General features: G+C 39.3%; 1 protein-coding gene across 4 annotated transcripts in view; it reads left to right on the top strand.

Annotated features, from left to right (window-relative positions):
* bloc1s2 (biogenesis of lysosomal organelles complex-1, subunit 2) overlaps positions 1–19,782 on the top strand; it is a 74,516-nt gene extending 54,734 nt beyond the window's left edge. For 3 of the 4 annotated variants that reach the window (XM_061888464.1, XM_061888462.1, XM_061888465.1), the window contains exons 2-5: positions 1,246–1,362; positions 7,260–7,379; positions 7,464–7,585; positions 17,527–19,782. In XM_061888464.1, coding sequence (XP_061744448.1) covers positions 1,246–1,362; positions 7,260–7,379; positions 7,464–7,585; positions 17,527–17,598 — 431 coding nt within the window. In that variant the 3' untranslated portion in view covers positions 17,599–19,782. The remainder of the gene's footprint in view (positions 1–1,245; positions 1,363–7,259; positions 7,380–7,463; positions 7,586–17,526) is intronic. The other variant, XM_061888463.1, reaches the window with a different exon arrangement.
* The last annotated feature ends 470 nt before the right edge of the window (positions 19,783–20,252 follow it).

Here is a 20,252-nt window from a genome sequence, read left to right as displayed (position 1 = left end):
GGTTGTAGCGGACATTATTTTCCAGCCCGATCCTAGCTATAAGTAGTCTGCTTTAATCGCATAATTACACAGTATTCTGGACATCTGTGTTGCGGAATCTTTTGCTATTTGTTCAATTAATAATGGAGAAGTCAAAGTAGAAAGATGAAGGTGGGAAGCTTTTAGCCTTTAGCCACATAAACAGAACCAGTGTTTCCTTGTTTAAAATTCCTGAAAGTGAAGCTTTACTATGGATCAGAGCGGTCAAGCGAACATGGATCCTGACGACATGTCAACCGGCAGTTTTCGGTGAGAAAATTGTGGTAGTAAGTCGGCTGTTACCGGAGACATCAGCGGAGCTTCCGTCCTGCTGCAGCTGCGTGACTTCCCTCAGAGACACTGGGTCAACAGACCCGTGGCCACACCCCTCCGACTTTCAGGTAACATATAATCTCACTAAAACACTATTAAAACAATAAGCATATAAGGGATTTTACAGAATTATCCTAGTAAATGTGTCTAATAACATCTGAATCACTCCCACTGCAATAGCCTAAATGTTTAACACTTTGTTTTTTTTTCTAGTCCTTCACTCTAAATTTCCTCATCCACACATCTTTCGTCCTCGCTCTAATTAATGGGGAAATTGTCGCTTTCTTGGTCCGAATAGCTCTTGCTGCTGGAGGCTATGATTATAAACAATGTGAGGATGTGAGGAGCCCTACAACCCGTGACATCACGCGCACATCGTCTGCTACTTCCGGTACAGGCAAAGCTTTTTTATTAGCGACCAAAAGTTGCGAACTTTATCGTCGATGTTCTCTACTGAATCCTTTCAGCAAAAATATGGCAATATCGCGAAATGATCAAGTATGACACGTAGAATGGACCTGCTATCCCCGTTTGAGTAAGAAAATCTCATTTCAGTAGGCCTTTAAGTTGATGATACTTCTATGTGTATAAATCTTTATTTATAATTGAATCACTTGTTTTTAGTTATTTTTATATCTTTTTTTCCAAATAGTTCAAGAGAGACCACTTCAAATGAGCAATATTTTGCACTATTATACAATTTAATAAATCAGAAACCGATGACATAATGCTGTATTTTACTTCATCTCTTTTTTTCAACCAAAAATGCTTTGCTCTGATTAGGGGGTACTTGAATTAAAAAAATGTTCACAGGGGGTACATCACTGAAAAAAGGTTGAGAACCACTGTATTAGAAGACTGTAAAATAATTTAAACAATCTTATTTACGTTCAGGTGATGGCGGTGTGGAAACAGCAGAAGAGGCCGTGGAACCTGCCGAGCCCGACATCAACGAGTTGTGTGCAGACATGTTTGAAAAGATGTCGGTCTTCCTGCAAGGAGAGCTCACAGGTGACTTAGACCAGTGTTTTTTTTTTGGTTTTACATGATTAAAAAGTCACATTTAGGCACATTTTTTTCATAGAAAAAATTCTGAGTTACACCACCAGCAGGAAACGTAAAAAACATGAAACCCAGTAGCCGATATTGACAATTAAAGTCGTTCTCGCAATTGTTGGATATGAATTCAAACCGTAAGCAAGCATGCATCACTATAGCTCTTGTCTAAAAGTACTGTCACAACCTGTCACATGACACCCTGACTTATTTTGAGTTTTTTGCTGTTTTCTTGTATGTAGTGTAGGGCTGGACGATATGGCCTTTTATTAATATCTCAATATTTCTTGTCTGTGTTACGATACACAATATATATATTGATATTTTTCCTTAGCCTTGAATCAACACGTGATGCATATAATCACAGCAGTATGATGATTCTATGGGTCTACATTAAAACATTCTTGTTCATACCGCATTAATATATGCTACTTTTAAACTTTTATGCAGAGAGGGAAATCACAACTAAGTTAATGTACCAAAACTGTATTTATTAAACAGTTTTTAAACAGTGGCACAAACATTCATGTCATTTCAAAACAGAAAGTGCAAGATCGTCAGACATTTTTAAAACAAGCTATGAGTGCACTTGTGTGCATGATGTCACTAAGATGTCATATCAAGACAACACTAAATTAAAGTGCACTTTTTGTACAGAACGCCACTACAATAGTTTAAAACTAATAAAGTGCACTTTTGTTGATGATGTCACACAAAATATTTCAATAACTGTCAAATAAAAAATAGCTATATAGTAGGAAATCATGTGCTTCGCTATGTGGTAGGTTACTGCAGACGTTATCTCCTTCTGTTGACTATTTTTTTTCATACGGTGTTGATGTGGAAATGGTTGCTTGGGCATTTTGTGGGTGTGGCACCGGCCCAGATGTTGACATTCAGAGTTTCAAGAACTCCTTATTCTCTAGCGGGGAACCTTTTAAATGATGCTACACATTAGCAGTGCTGCTACTATTTGTAGCAACACTTTTGCGGCATACTTGACGGATAGATAAATAGGTCTTTATTGTCATTGCACAAGTACAACGAAACGACAAAAAGAACAGCAACGCTGATGGGTAGCCACAAGGCGCCCCGTAAAAGATGGGGTAAAGGTCAACGCTGGGGAAGGATGAGTAAAAAAATACAATGTAGAATGGGCTCATAAGGGGGCCCAGTCTGGAGTGGGAAAAAACCTCCATAGCAAAGCACGTACATATTACAACATACATTTCGAGATATCTAGCAACATAGGGAAGGGAGTTCGGGGTCATAATGGTTGGCCGCAGCTCTCAGGCGCTGACCATCCATTCGTCACCCCTACGGGATTTGCGTCGAGGGCGTCGGGTTAAGGGGTGTGTGTGTGTGTGTGTGTGTGTATGGCGTATATTTTTGTGGATGTGTTTGTGTGTAAGCCTGCAGTGTCTCTCTGTTCCGCGGCCTTGATGTATTGTACAGTCGCTACAACAACAGGTGTGTGTCCATGAGAGACAAGAAGGGAGTTTGTTGTGTCTTCACTGCACTGTCCTTCGGGAGAGTCTCGATGCCAGAGAAACAATCCAAGTTAGAATGTTTTGTATGCGGGTGAAAATAAAATTTGCTTTTCACTCTAAATTGTCTATGACTGGTCCTCAAAAACTGCGGGGTAGACAGTCCAATGTGATCCACAGTTCTTCCCGCATCTTCCAATCATTTGTGGCAACTTTGGGGTACTTTGAAGACTGCAAGCTACTTCCAATTTGTCGACAAACCAGAGCAACGCTTACTCGAATCAGCAGGTGTCCTGTTGTTATAATTCTGAATAGGTAGATATATTCACGGTTATATTACGGTTGTCTGTTCAACATATTCCCGCTTGAAGCCAAACCACCGGCAGACAATGGACCCCGTGCTGTTTTTCTTGGGAATTAATTATTCCTCCATTTGTTACCAGATTTTCACCTTCTTTCTCTCGTGTTACCACTCGACCCGCACCGTTAGCACCACAGCTAATGTTACCGGTGTCGCTACCGCTGTGCTCTGCGAGGGCGACAGTATGTGACGTATGTAAGAAGGTGCGCTCTATATATGTCTCCGTGAGAAGGAGAGACAACAAAGAGTGATTAAAGCATGTAGTGTAATGCCCACAGCTCAAAGCAACTGCATGAGAACGTATACTCGAGTATCACAATATCGTCCTTTTCTTTATCGCTCAGAGACAAACCCGCGATATATCGAGTGATTTCGATATATCGGCCAGCCCTAATGTAGTGTTTTAGGTATTGTATTGCGCTTCTATTTTGTTGGCTTTTCCTGTTTTGTTGGTATCTTCTAAGGATGCACCGATTAATCGGTAACCGAATATATTCGGCCAAATATGGTAAAAAAAGCCACATTCGGCCTTCGGTGGAATGAGTTAAAAACAAGGCCGAATAGTGGCATGTGACGCAATTTTTTGACGCGGTGACGCAATCAACGAACGTGCAGTGATGCGGTGACGTTGGGATATGTTGTGTACCTGTATAAGTGTATTAGGTTACAAGCACACACTTATTGAGATTTAGTGGGGCCTCTGTTTACATTATTAGCCTGTTGTGTAAGCTACCTGTATAAGTGTAAGAGGTTACAAGCACACACTTAATTGAGATTTACTTAAGCCTTCTGTTTACATTATTAGCCTATCTACTGTGGCTAAGCAGACTTTTGCCAAAAGGACAATTCATTTGTTGTGGGTTTATCCACTTTAATGCACTTTATTTTTTTTGGAATGCATGTTTTGTTTGAAGGCCTAATATAAATGAAAAACTTTGTGCTTTTTTTGGAAAGCAAAGGCTACTGGATTATTAAAAAAATGTCAATACTAAAAAAAAAATACTTTATTTGAAAAACATGTCTAAATATTTATTCCAGGCTATTTATGCAATATAAAGAAAATTGTGAAAAACTGCATTCATTATTCGGTATTCGGCCTTCGGCCAAGCGTTTAAATTTTATTCGGCTTTGGCCACAAATTTTCATTTCGGTGCATCCCTAGTATCTTCCCGGAGCAGTCTCTTGTCCTTCTTGAACGCTATTCTCCGCACTTGCTTTGTTTTCGCAAAAATGACTAATAAGTTGTGCGGACGCTATCTTTTTTAATTGGAAACATTGTTGATTGTCATGTCATGTAAGGATGTTCTTCGTGTATGCCATCTGCGCCACACGCAGTAAGTCTTTGCTGTCGTCCAGCATTCTGTTTTTGTTTACTTTGCAGCCAGTTCAGTTTTAGTTGTTTTGCATAGCCATCCTTAAGCTTCAATGCCCTTTCTTAGCGGCACTTAGTAGCACCAGCCTTTTGTTTTAGTGTTAGATACTGTTTTACCTACACACTGCCTCCCGCATTTTGTGATCATGACAAACCATGTTCCCGACATATACAAAGCAATTAGTTACCTGCTGCCCCCTACTGATATGGAAGAATATTACACGGTTACTCTGCCGAGCTTTCGACAGCACTGACACTCAACAACGGAATATTTGCGGATTATAATTACTGGTTTGCAAAAAATATTTTTAACCCAATTAGGTGAAATTACATAATCTCTCACGGCATACCAGACTGTATCAAAAAATGATTGAAAAACACAGATTTAGGCCATGTCCACATGCACATGGAGAGTTTCAAAAACACATATTTGGGGTTAAAACGATCTCCATCCACACAAGTGCCGTTTCAAAACATTATATGTCTACACACAAACGCATACATATGTCGCACACATTTTGTCCAATCAGAAGCCTGAAAAAAAGCAGCAATATCTGACCTGGTGGCATTACACCTCCTATTATGTTTATTTCGATCGACTTTAGCTGTACAAAGACATGTACATTATCTTTAAAACCAGCATGCACGTACACATAGTCCTGGGAACATTATTAAAGAGAGAATGCATGCCTGTGCTGCTGAAACCCAACACTCACAGAATTTTAACATGTTCAGCAACATGGTGATGTATTACAGATGTAGCGAAGTGTACATTATTTCTAAAATCAGCACGAGCCAAGGAAACAATTTTGCATGTATACGGGAATTATAAAGCATTTAATCATTGATATGGTACATGTGTAATGAAGTGTATATTGTCTTTAACATCAGTACACTCTAAAAGGAGGACGCTACACTGTTGTTGTTTTTTTAAGTTGCTTGGTAGCTTTTTACGCGCGGCTACATTTACAAAAATTGAAGCAAGACACGCAAGTTAACTTCATGATTTGTCGTTACACAAGGTCTAAAAACATAACATAAGGTTGCACCTTTCTTGTAACACAGAGCAAAAAGTCTTGCTTGTCAAAGTGGAGGTTATACATCGATCGTATCCAAAACAGTCATTATCGCTGGCGGGAGTGTGGCAAAGCCCATTTTGATGTGTCTTTTTTTGTTAATATTGAGTGAAAATAGCTGCATGTTTACGTTCAAACATTAAGTCCTCTTACAGTGTGTTCAAAGCCAGCAAGGCAGTGTTGTTGAGCTTGGAAATGACAGCGCACAACCGTGACGTCATCACAAGTCTCCGTTTGTGCTGTCCGTGTAAACGCATACGCTAAGCGGAGAGTTTTGGATGTCTACGCTTTGGCCAGTGTTTGTAAAAGTCTGCGTTTTTAATGACAAAAGTACGCGCTTGCGTGTGATTAAGAGTCCTAAACGCAGAGATAAATATGCGTCTATTAAGGATCTGTGTTCGTGTGGATTTGGCCTTGAAACCTCTAAAGCATGGGTGTCAAACTCTGGCCCGCGGGGGGCGCTGGCGCCTATCTCAGCTACAATCGGGCGGAAGGCGGGTACACCCTGGACAAGTCGCCACCTCATCGCAGGGCCAACACAGATAGACAGACAACATTCACACTCACATTCACACACTAGGGCCAATTTAGTGTTGCCAATCAACCTATCCCCAGGTGCATGTCTTTGGAAGTGGGAGGAAGCCGGAGTACCCGGAGGGAACCCACGCATTCACGGGGAGGACATGCAAACTCCACACAGAAAGATCCCGAGGCTGGATTTGAACCCAGGACTGCAGGGCCTTCGTATTGTGAGGCAATTGTATTCAATATACCACTAATGTTTTTTGAAAGTTGATTTTGCACTATTACGTTATATAAGCTCAGCCTGTTCCATGGGAGGAAGCCCGAGTACCCGGAGGGAACCCAAGCAGTCACGGGGAGAACATGCAAACTCCACACAGAAAGATCCCAAACCCGGGATTGAACCCAGGATTACTCAGGACCTTCATATTTTGAGGCAGATGCACTAACCCCTGTACCACCATGCTGCCCGATTTAAGCCTTACTTGTTCAATATTCATTGCAAAACTTGTTTGGGTCCCTGTTAAAAGACTAATTTGTTTAACCTTGGCCCGCGGCTTTTTTCAGTTTTAAATTTTGGCCCACTCTATATTTGAGTTTGACACCCCTGCTCTAAAGGCTTAGTGTCCACATGCGTGGACAGCACCTTTTAGCTCTTATTTCCAAAATTGTGTACACTACTGAATTGGGGTCTTATGGTTGCTTATGTGGACACTTATATTGCCATCTGGTGGTGTCAGAAGAGTATAACATACAATGGTTTTGGAAAAAAAACTGTAAAACTAAGAATTAGCATGTCACTAAACATGAAGTACACGTTTGTGTACTTATGGACTAAGTACATAATATCAAAAGATGATTCTTAGTTTTTATTCCAATTTGGGTCCAATAAGCCCAAATAGCAAAGATGAATTAAAAAAAAAAAACAGGTAAAAAAACAGCTTGGGCCTTAAGAGGTTTTAAACTACTAAACTCATTGTTTGCATTTCATTGACCAAGCCAGTGACCACATTTCATTACCTGCTGTATTTCAGCCACCTGCGAGGATTACCGTCTGTTGGAGAACATGAACAAGCTAACTAGCTTGAAGTACATGGAGATGAAGGACATCAGCATCAACATCAGCCGGAATCTACAGGATCTCAACAATAAGTGTAAGTCGAGCTTGGTTATTGCGTTTTCTTGAATCCGACCACTTTATCATTCACCTCCCGGGAAATGTGTGCTCTTTTCTTTAGATGCCAGCCTCCAGCCCTACCTGGACCAAATAAATCAGATTGAGGAGCAGGTATCCGCACTAGAACAAGCTGCTTATAAATTGGATGGGTATTCCAAGAAACTAGGTGAGAAACTTGTCATGGTAAGACAATTCTGTGTTTTGCAGCGCTTAACTTTTTTTTTATACTTGCAGACACATTTAGAATAGAGTGGCCTTTGCATTGTCTTTGTCATTGAAGCTAAAACTGGGAGTTCTATATTTTTTAATAGTAAGAGGGGTTAACTTGTTTTTACACTTGAGGAATAATGAACTCAGTGAGAAGCCTTTTTATTGGTCACTCTGTACTGATGGTGTGACTACTTGCCCATTCCGAGATTTAAATAAGCATCATCAGTCGAGATGTTCGATAATGGCTTTTTTGCCGATATTCCGATATTGTCCGACTCTTAATTACCAATTTCGATATCAACCGATACCGATATATATACAGTCGTGGAATTAGCACATTATTATGTCTAATTTTGTTGTGATGCCCCGCTGGATGCATTAAAGAATGTAACAAGGTTTTCCAAAATAAATCAACTCCAGAATAAATAAACTCAAGTTATGGAAAAAAATGCCAACATTTTTTGTGTCTACATTAAAACATTCTTCTTCACACTGCATTAATATACTGTATGCTCATTTTAAACTTTCATGCAGAGAATAAATCACAACTAAATCAATTGACCAAAACTATATTTATTTGATAGATAGATGGATAGATAGTACTTTATCGATTCCTTGAAGAGAGTTCCTTCAGGAAAATTAAAATTCCAGCAGCAGTGTACAGAATTGAGATCAATTTAAAAAAAAGTAAATAATGGGGGTTTAAATGGAAACAAAATAGAGAAATATTACAATTAAGAATAATAAATAAAAAGCAACAATGGGAATAAAAATATAACAGTAAAATAAGAATATAACAAGAGAAAGTAGTAAGTAAATTAAACAGTTATTAAGCAGTGGCACAAACATTCATGTCATTTCCAAAACAAAAAGTGCAAGATTGTCAGAGACATTTTAGAACATCGGTGTCAAACTCTGGCCCGCGGGCCAAATCTGACACTCAACACCGCCATGTAATTTCATTTGGCCCTTGAGGCAATATCAAATTAACATTAGAGCTGGCCCGCCGGTGTTATACAGCGGTGCCGCTATAACCGATTTCACCGATTTCCCGGGATATTCTTGAATTTCAGTGCCCCTCCCAAAAATCTCCCGGTGCAACCATTCTCCCGAATTACACCCGGACAACAATATTGGGGGTGTGCCTTAAAGGCACTGCCTTTAGCGTCCCCTACAACCTGTCGTCAAGTCTGTTTTTCCTCCTCACAAACAGCGTGCCGGCCCAGTCACGTAATATATGTGGCTTCTATGTGATCAACAGTATACAGGTCACACTGAGGGTGGTCATATAAACAACTTTAACACTGTTACAAATATGCGCCACACTGTGAACCCACACCAAACAAGAATGACCAACACATTTCGGGAGAACACCTGCACCATAACACAACATAAACACAACAGAACAAATACCCAGAACCCCTTGCAGCACTAACTCTTCCGGACCGCTACAATATGCACCCCCTCCCCGCTACCAACAAACCCCGCCCCCCTAATCCCACCCACCTGAGCCCCGACATTAACTGAGCAGTAAAAAGGCCTGAATGGTTGATTTATTCATTATTTTATTTTCAAATGTATTAGCCTGTGGAAAAAGTTAATGTTAATATTTACCTCAGAAGGCTGCAAATACAAAAGAGGCATTCAATTTTTATTTAAATTTGATTTGATATACCATTGATATTTTTTAATTATTATTATTATTTTAAACTCAATTTTGCATGTCACTATAAAGTTATATAAGCCTTGCTTGTTCAATATTCAATGAAAAACTTTTTGGGGTCCCTATTAAAAGATTAATTGTTCAACCTCGGCCCACGACTTTGTTCAGTTTTAAATTTTGGCCCACTCTGTCTTTGAGTTTGACACCCCTGCTCTAGCAGGTGACTTTTCAAATGATGCTACATATTAGCAGTGCTGCTACTTTTTGTAGCAACACTTCTGCCCCACACTCGACAAATTACGGTTGTCTGTTCGACATATTGCCACTTAATGCCAAACCACCGCCAGACAATGGAGCCCCTGCTGTTTTTCTTGGGAATTAATTCTTCCTTCATTTGTTACCAGATTGGCACCTTCTTTTCCTTGTATTACCACTCGCATCACAGCTAACGTTACCCATGCTGCTACCTCTCTGCTCCGCGAGGGCGTATACGTATGTGGCGTATGTAAGAAGGTGCGCTTGCTGTCTGTGTGAAGGAGAGACAGGAAAGAGGAATAAAAGCCTGCAGTGTAAGGCCCGCAGCTAAAAGCAACTGCGTGAGAACGTATACCCAAATATCACGATATAGTCATTTTCCATATCGCACAGAGACAAATCCGCGATATATCGAGTATATCAATATATCGCCCAGCCCTGCCTTGTACTCTATTTTGTATAGCTAGCTGTGGCCAGACTTAAAGCTGGCATCTCAATCATAACTTCCAGGTTGGTGTTGCACATTGCCAGTTGTTATGCCTGACAAATAGAGCAAATACCGCATCTTTGTGAACAAGAGATGCACTTATGAGGGATATATGGAACAAGGGAATTGGGCTGTGTTTTATTTAGATTATTGAGCGATCTGTGTAATATGAGCCATCTTCTGGCGCAGGCTGTACGCGGTCATTCATCCGTGTGTCTTGCTTGGTTACATAAAATTACCCGGGTTACGATGGAAAATACTAAGCGTTAAAAGTATAGCAAAAAAAAACCTCTAAAGCCCCACGTAAGAACTTTCAGTTTTTGTTTATTTTAGCGGGGCCAGTGGACCAAAGCGGTAGGGTTTTGCCAGAAGAAGACCATGTTTCCCATTTACTAGCACATGTAGCATCATACTGACAGGATGGCCGCTGTAATATTGGCACAAACGTTACGTTTCTAATGGCTATGGTAATTTTGAATAGCTGACACTATCAATAAATAATGTTAAACCTGTTTCTCTACTTTCACATTTTTCCAAAATGATTGAAAAACTGTTTAACCTTCGTCTTGTGTTAGGATCGGCACTGACCCGTTATAGTTTTTAAATGCATAAAACAGGGGTCTCAGACACGCGGGCCAATTGCGTTCCGCGAGACGTTATTTTGCGGCCCCCACCTTAATATGAAAGTTTAATGTTAGTGCGACCCGCAAGTTTTATATGAATGGCGCTTTACAGCGTTGTGTTATTTGGGTCCAAAATGGCTCTTTCAACGTTCCGGGTTGCCTACACCTGCGTTAGTGGAAAAGCGGCAAATGAGTGAAAGCAACAGACGTTGCCATGGAGATGAAGGTTTTCTTACGTGCCTGGCTGCAGTCACACCGCGACACTTGTCCGTCAGTAATAACAGTCCCCGATAACCTGGAACAATTCAAACCGTTTTGTGTTTTTACATTGTTTAATTAGCATTGCCTGTCACGATGAACACTGCACATATTTCTATATGACGCCGGATAACACTCCAGGAGCCGTCACTTTTTTGCGCTCGCTATCCCGGTACTTTCCGGCTATTATCCGCCGACCGCTGTGTTGCTGTAGGGAGGGAAAGCGGAAAGACACACATTGCGGAAATAACATTATTCTCCGTACGTCTGCTAATTGCAAATATATTCCATGCTGAGGAGTATGCAACATTCTTTTTAGGAAATCTTTTCTCGCGGCCCAGCCTCACCCAGACTCTGCATCCAGTGGCCCCCAGCTAAAGTGAGTTTGAGACCCCTGGCATAAAAGAACCACATAAATTCTTTTTTTTTTTACTTTGTCAGGAACCTGTATTTCAACAAATAATGAATTTTTTTTTTTTTACTAAATTATAAAATGCTCTGGTTGAAATTATGAAATTATAAAATAAGATTATCAAGCAATAATTAGTGCCAAAACTGAACATACTGACAGCCAGATCCTCCCCCAATCATGTGAGCTTTAGAGCAGGGGTCCGGAACCTTTTTGGAAGAGAAAGCCAAAAAGCCAAATATTTTAAAATATATTTCCGTAAGAGCCATATAATATTTTTTTTAACACTGAACATAACTAAACACGTGCATTTTTAAGTAAGACCAACATTTCTAGAGTATAATAGGTCTATTATTCTTTGTAATAACATTGTTATTCTGAAGCTAACTGTGGAGGGGGCGTGGCCTGCAGCGACAGGTGCGTAGAAGGCCCACCTGGGCCTTGTTATGTAATCACCTGTCGCTCTGTTATAAGCAGCAGCCAGGAGGAGAGACTGGGTTGGGGCTGGAAAAACTATTGCTGGAAAGCAACTGAGAGACTTACTGAAAAATAAAACAATATTGTAACCCTGAAACAGGCTCTCATGTCGGTGCTTGGGGGTCTGAAGAACCCCCAGGAGGGCAAGCCCTATATTAACCAATAATAAATAAATAACTTCTTACCATTAAAGCAACTTCTTGAACAAGTGCGGTAGAAAACAGATGGATGGATTAAAAATGCATGAGAATGTTTTATATTTTGAACATTTTTTTTAACACTGTGATTACAAGTGGAATTATTCATTACTTATCGTGCTAAGCAACGTCAGCTCAGATTTATCAGAGAGCCAGATGCAGTCATCAAAAGAGCCATATCTGGCTCTAGAGCCATAGGTCCCCTACCCCTGCTTTAGAGGATTCTCATTTTACCTTATTATCCAGTACAAAAATAACCAAAGACGGTCATGTCCAGACATGTAAGGTCATTTCAGTATAAAATTATTAAAATTAAAAAATAAATCAAACACATTTATTTAAGAGATGTGTTCTAATACCCCTCAGTAAAGGTCAGGTAACACAACAACCTTTTGTTTATTTATACGATTCTCTTGAGGTTCATTTTACCATTTTTTTTAATTGAAATCGAGGGGTATACTGACAAAACAAAAAGGCCCAATGGCCCACACCGAAAATATTAAAACCAATATTTTCATGGATAAGGAAGTCTAACAAGGTAACCAAGAGATGAGAAACAAATTGGATGGTAGATAGTTGTTTTTAGTGTAGCTGATATAAGACATAGGTCAAAACCGCTCCGTTAACATAAGAGATGGTAACAGAAATCTAACACAACAGGAAGGTTAACAACAGATTAGACACATTCATAAATAAAAACGAAACACTCACAGACAACCAATACGGATACAGAGCCAACATCTTAACATCAATGGCATTAATCGAAATAACGGAAGAGATCACCAATGCAATGGATAACAAAACGTGCTGCCACAAGCATTTGATACAATTAATCATAGCATTTTAATAAACAAATTAGAAAGGTATGTAATCAGAGGGTTGGTCTTGAACTGGGTTAGAAGCTACTTAACCAACAGGAAGCAATATGTGAATATAGGTAAATACACTTCTACAGAGCTGAAAACATTTTGTGGCATACCTCACGGATCAATACTTTGACCATAATTGTTTAATCTTTATACAAACGACACTTGTATTGTTACAAAGGACTTAAAGTTAGTATTATTTCCAGATGATACAACTGTGTTTTGTTTAGGAGAGATTACACAAAAGCAAATACAAATAACAAGAAATGAACAATTAAAAAGATGTTTTGACAAAAACAGACCGTCTTTGAATCCCAGTAAAGCTAAAATAATGCTATTTGCTAGGGCAAAATTCCGAAAAAAGTGCAGCCCCCCTTTAAAAAAATGTAAACTATGACCTGGTAATACATCTGCTTGTACTATAGTCTTTATAATATTACTCTGCACTTTTGTTTACAAAGTTACTAACTTGATTGTCAATTAAGTAATGTAACCCTAACCCTCTGCTTACTAGAGATGCGCGGTTTGCAGTCTCGTCTGCAGGTAAACCGCGGGTCGGGTGGGTGACATGACGAAAAAATAGATTTTAATTAGATTCGGGCGGGTGGCGGTTGAACCATCCAGAGACATTTGATATACGTGGTTCTGGGATCAGTATCCTTTGCCATTCAAAGAGCCATTTAAGACCCGTGTCATAAAGCGAAGAAGTCAATAGGAGATGCTATTATTCTCTTGAATGACTGCCGCCAGTCACTCAGATATTAAATATTAGTGCGTGCTATGAAGCCACTGGCTTTGCCGCCTCCTACATCATACACGATTTGCTTGTCAGTCCAGCATTATGTTGTGTGTGGCTTCCGCAGCAACACGCACACGACTGCAAGGCATACTGGGTGACACAGAGTACACTAATGGTTGTGATATAAACAATTTTAACACTCTTAGTAATATGCGCCACGCTTTGAAGCCACACCAATTAAGAACGACAAACACATTTCGGGAGAACATCCTCACAGTAACACAACATAAACGCAACACAACAAATACCCATAATCCTTTGTATTCATGACACATCCTATTTTATACACCCCGCTAGCAGCAAATCCCCCCTCCGTGCGTCGGTAAGGTGGGCGGGGTTGAGGGTGCGGGGGTGTAAAATATATTCAGGAAGTATCATGAATACAAAGGATTATGGGTATTAGTTGTGTTGCGTTTATGTTGTTACTGTGAGGACGTTCTCCCGAAATTTGTTTGTCAATCTTGTATTGTGTGGCTTCACAGCATGGCGCATGTTAGTAAGTGTTAAAGTTGTTTATATCACAACCATCAGTGTACTCTGTGTCACCCAGTATGCCTTTCAATCTTGAATGTGTAATTGCGGAAGCTGCACACATGTTGCTGGACCAACACTCGGTTCGTACATGTTGTTGAAGTTGTCTAAGGCAATGGCTTCACAGCACGTCCATATTATTGTCATCAGGATGAACGCTATTGAATAGTTGCGGGAATGTTAGGGGCTCCAAATGACTACATTACTCTGTGAAACAGTTTTAAATATCTCTGGGAGTGGTAAAGGTGGCCAACCTCTGATGTAATCCAGCGGGCGGTTACGGTCCCGATATAATGTTGGTTCGGGTGGGCGGCGGCGGGTGGATGACGATTTTGGTGATGCGGATGATATAATTGCCTCTCCGTGCATCTCTACTGCTTACATAGTCAATATTGAAGTGCGATTTTGTCAATACTTTATTCCCCCCCAAAAAAGGGACAAGCGGTAGAAAATGGATGGATGGATTTATGGTTTTAGTTGTGTATATTTGAGGGTCCTTCACCCCCTCCTTAACAGACAGTCTATTTTATTGCCTTTGGTTGGGATTTTTATGCAAGTGCAAAATGTTTCTAACTTATGGAGTGTATTATAGTTTTTATATTTTGTGCATTGTATTTAACCTAAATATTTAAAAGTTTACATTTTAATTACATTGTAAAAATATACAAGAAATACACTTTTTTGCATTTGAAAGGGTATAATTGCATTAGTATAATGTATTACGGTTACAACAGTGGTTAATTCGGTCTTAAAATACTGGTGAAAATAATTTTGTTTATCAGCAATTATTTGTAGGTCAAAATAGTGTCAAGCAAAATTTATTAGGGTCAGGGATTACCAATACGAGCCTGACAATGGCAGATTCCTCTAGAGCAGATACATTTTCATGTTTTTATCACATGATAAGCACACGTTTTACAATTACGGCAGGGAGCTGCTGGTTACTTAAGACGGTTTTGCTCCTGTTGGAAGTAGTTACGGTATCATTGCAAACTGACCAATAAAAGGACTTCTAATATTGTTTAGAGCAGGGGTCTGCAACCCGCGGCTCTGGAGCCTCCGCCGTGGCTCCCTTTGGCTTTGAAACTGAATGTCAACAAAAATTGGTTACTTGATCTATTATATTTCATTTTATTCAGTTAGTTCATTTGAATTCAACAGTTGTTATTTTGGAGGGTTCTGGGATCTTGTCATAAGAAAAATAAAACATTTAAATATATTGTCGATGAAAATGTATGTCACAGCCCTTATGCGACATCCCTTGCTGCCATGCAATTGAATTATTTTTAGCGGTAAACCCCTTGCAATGGACAAATCCAAAAAGAGAAACATTTTATTTACTTACATTTTTATTAATTTGCTCTTTTTATTGATGACTACGTAGTTGTTTTCAATTTTTTGTCAAATGAATATGCCGTAGTCGTATGCCTTCAGGATATTGGAATGCGTGGATTTTTATTTTTTCATTCATTAATAAGGAAAGGAACAGTGTATTTTGTTTCTATTTTTCAAAATAATTTGATGATTTGCTTCGTTATACCCAGAAATAAATCAAATAAGCACACGTGTAAGGAAACTAAAAGTGGTGTTATTGTCATTTTAGGAATCTAACAGAGTTTGTGGCTCTAGGTGTTTTTTATTTGGGGGGAAATGAGCTCCAATGACTCTTTGTATGCTGAAGGTTGCCGACCCATGGTTTAAAGGAAGACTTTTAAGTTGAAAAGCTAACAAAGCTTCAGAAAACGCAAACAAATGTATAGTTTCATGAGAACAACTTTTTGATTTGTAAACTAAACCATCATTTTTGTAAATATGTTTTATAGTTTGCAGAATAATTGTTCTGATTCACTATATTTTTTGTTTGATTGCATAAACTCTACTTGTGCAGTTCGTAGTAGTTTGTTGTTCTGCATTGCATTATGAAGTCCTCCAGCAGAGGGCAGTATTGCACCACAAGCCAAACTGCTGGAACTACAGCAAAACATTTTTGTTCCCTATATCAGTGGTTCTCAACCTTTTTTTCAGTGATGTACCCCCTGTGAACATTTTTTTTAATTCAAGCACCCCCTAATCAGAGCAAAGCATTTTGGGTTGAAAAAAAGAGTTAAAGAAGTAAAATACAGCACTATGTCATTAGTTTCTTATTTATTAAATTGTATAACAGTGCAAAATATTGCTCAGTTGTAGTGGTCTTTCTTGAACTATTTGGGAAAAAACGATGTAAAAACTTGTTGAAAAATAAACAAGTGATTCAATTATAAATAAAGATTTCTACACATAGAAGTAATCATCAACTTAAAGTGCCCTCTTTGGGGATTGTAATAGAGATCCATCTGGATTCATGATCTTAATTCCAAACATTTCTTCACAAAAAAAGAAATCTTTAACATCAATATTTATTAGGGATGCACCGATTAATTGGTAACCGAATATATTCGGTCGAATATGGCAAAAAAAGCCACATTCGGCCTTAGGTGGAATGAGCTAAAAACAAGGCCGAATAGTGGCGTGTGACGCAATCAACCAACGTGTAGTGACGTGGTGACGTTGGGATATGTTGTGTACCTGTATAAGTGTATGAGGTTACAAGCACACACTTATTGAGATTTAGTGGGGCCTCTGTTTACATTATTAGCCTGTTGTGTAGGCTACCTATATAAGTGTAAGAGGTTACAAGCACACACTTAATTGAGATTTACTTAAGCCTTCTGTTTACATTATTAGCATATCTACTGTGGCTAAGCAGACTTTTGCCAAAAGGACAATAATTCATTTGTTGTGGGTTTATCCACTTTAATGCACTTTATTTTTTTTGGAATGCACGTTTTGTTTGAAGGCCTAATATAAATGAAAAACTGTGCTTTTTTCGAAAAGCAAAGACTACTGGAATATTAAAAAAATGTCAATATTCAATAAAAAATTACTTTATTTGAAAAACATGTCTAAATATTTATTCTAGGCTATTTATGCAATATTAAAAAAATTGTGAAAAACTGTATTCAGTATTCGGCCTTCGGCCAAGCGTTTAAATTTTATTTGGCTTCGGCCACAAATTTTCATTTCGGTGCACATTTATGGAACGTGTCCACAAAAGTCTAGCTGTCAAAACTGAATATTGCATTGTTGCATTTCTTTTCACATTTTATGAATTTACATTCATATTTTGTTGAAGTGTTATTCAATAAATATATTTATAAACGATTTTTGAATTGCTGCTATTTTTAGAATATTAAAAAAAAATCTCACCTACCCCTTGGCATACCTTCAAGTACCCCCGTGGGTACGCGTACTCCCATTTGAGAACCACTGCTCTACATCTTTCAACATTATGTTTTCTTTCTCTCCACAGAGGCCAGATTTAAAAAACTGGAGAAGCGTTGATGGTTGCGAAAATGCAACGCTCTTGACAGTGGACGCTTAAATGACACCCGAGGCCACGTTTAACAGCCAGAAATGGGATAAGTGTGGCGCAGATGAAAGCTGCAGGGTTTGAACACCTATATCACAGTTTTGATGCAGCCAAGAGGTGTGTGAAGCACTTTGTGTCAATAGAAACATTCTGTTTGAACTGTACACATACTAACAATGTTAAGATGTCGTACACCACTTATCAAATGTAGAAATATACATGAAGCATGCTCAAAGACTACTGAAGGCTAACAACCCTCCCCCACGACAAGCGTATATAATTTATGGATCTGCTCTCCAGGTTAGTGCTGTTTGCCTGCAATTTGATACGAGTGAAATGTTTTACACGATGTAATATATATGTATACAAACATTTCGAGTCAAGGCTTTTTAAATAAAACACAATGTGCATTTAATGGCACTGACCCTTTTATTCAAGGTTGTGGCAAGTTTCTATTGCAGTCAGACCCAGTGGACGCAGCATTAGGTACTGTTGTACTACATGATGAGATCCAGTACGAGAGTTCTCCCGTCCAAAGGCAAAACCTGGTAACTCACTTCTAGCTGATTTTGAGAAAACAAAGGAAAACCAATCTATCTTGCTGCTGTCTTACAAAAATCTTCAAAGTCATCAAACGTATAGATCATGGGTGTCAAACTCTGGCCCGCGGGCCAAATTTTGCCCGCCGTGTAAGTTCATTTGGCCCCTTGAGGCAATAATAAATTAAAATTTAAAGCTGGCCCGCCGGTATCAACGCTAATTTTCATACTTGCCAACCCTCCCGATTTTTCCAGGAGAATCCCAAATTTCAGTGCCCCCCTCCGAAAATCTCCCGGGGCAACCATTCTCCTGAATTTCCACCCGGACAACAATATTGGGGGCGTGCCTTAAAGATACTGCTTTCAGCATCCTCTACAACCTGTCGTCACGTCCGCTTTTCCTCCATACAAACAGCGTGCCGGCCCAGTCACGTAATATATGCGACTTCTACACACACACAAGTGAATGCAACGCATACTTGGTCAACAGCCATACGGGTCACACTGAGGGTGGCCGTATAAAAAACTTTAACACTGTTACACCACACTGTGAACCCACACCAAACAAGAATGACAAACACATTTCGGGAGAACATCCGCACCGTAACACAACATAAACACAACAGAACAAATACCCAGAACCCCTTGCAGCACTAACTCTTCCGGGACGCTACAATATACACCGCCGCTACCAACAAAACTCGATTTTGCATGTCACTATAAAGTTATATAAGCTTTGCTTGTTCAATATTCAATGCAAAACAGGTTTGGGTCCCTATTAAAATGTTAAGTTGTTCAACTTTGGCCCGCAGCTTTGTTCAGTTTAGAATTTTGGCCCACTCTGTATTTGAGTTTGACACCCCCGGTATAGATGTTTTCTTGAGCTTTCATTTTCTTGCCGATTGAGCCATTGATTGAATCTGCTCTCATGAACGTGTGCCCTTTCTCCAAATATTTTATCACAATCTCGGGTGGGCCCCATTCTGCGTTTGCACAGTGGGCAAGAACCGTGTACAGCGTCCAGTTTTTATTTTGACCTCCACAGTTATCTGCCCAAAAGAGTATGCAAGGGGAAGAATCAAGAACAATACATTTAATGAAGGTGCTTGCAAATTGTCTTCCAAATATCCCCTTGTGCCAAATGTTCACATAATCAGGTTGACCGTCGCCCCCCATTCGTGCAAATGTCTCATTAAAGACAATAAGGCGACTGACAAAGAAGCTTCGATTGGTCCCTTGAGATACTAGGTTTTTCTGTTGTATCTACGCGGTTATGTGGTAGTTGCTAGGTCCTGCCATGCGCGTAAGAGCTTACTTACGGAACAAATTACAATATCGCATACACTAATGTAAAGCATATCACCTAGGAACTCCAAAATTATTATCAGCTCAGTTTTGACCAAAATTGAGTTACTGGGTTTTGCCTTTGGACGGGAGAGTTGTCAACAGTTCTGCAATTACCCAAACGACAATGTCCAAGTTAGAATGACACCATTACATGTGAAATGATCAGCGTTTGCAACACAACCGCAATCTGTCTGTGGCTGTGCTTTGCAGGGGTGATAGATCATGTGGTAACTTGCATAATGGAGCATGAGGAATTTCTATTGTGAGCAAAAAACATTAAAAGCAAAATAAATATATTTTGAAATTCAAACTAACTTTCTTTTCTTTGCTTCTTTTGTTCTTGCATGGTGGATCCTCCAAGACTACTTTTAAGTTGCCCAAATCGGACTTTTTTGAAAATTAGATTTTTTTTCCAGCTAACTGTTTACACGGCAAGTAAAATGTGTTCTTGTGGCCTGGGCGTCATTTGCACGCAGAGGCAGAGTTCCATAAAATGAAAAGAAAGGAAGTCGCTACTAATGCTGCTACAAAATAAACGTCACCACATTTTAAAAATGAGTGGGGTTTTTGTGCAGGGTGTACATCACCTTCCGCCCGAACGGGACAAGCGGTAGAAATGGATGGATGAATGGATGGATTTTTTTTACATGAAAATAAATTGAAGTAACTTAATATATGAATGTATGTTGCACAAACCCCAAAACTATTAAAGTTGGCACGTTGTGCAAATGGTAAAGAAAAACAAATTACAATGATTTGCAAATCCTTTTCAACCTATAT

Source organism: Nerophis ophidion, linkage group LG26 (assembly GCF_033978795.1).
Source record: "Nerophis ophidion isolate RoL-2023_Sa linkage group LG26, RoL_Noph_v1.0, whole genome shotgun sequence".
Lineage (NCBI taxonomy): Eukaryota > Metazoa > Chordata > Actinopteri > Syngnathiformes > Syngnathidae > Nerophis > Nerophis ophidion.
Note: the sequence above shows the minus strand (reverse complement) of the source record. Positions and strands in the feature narration are given on the sequence as shown.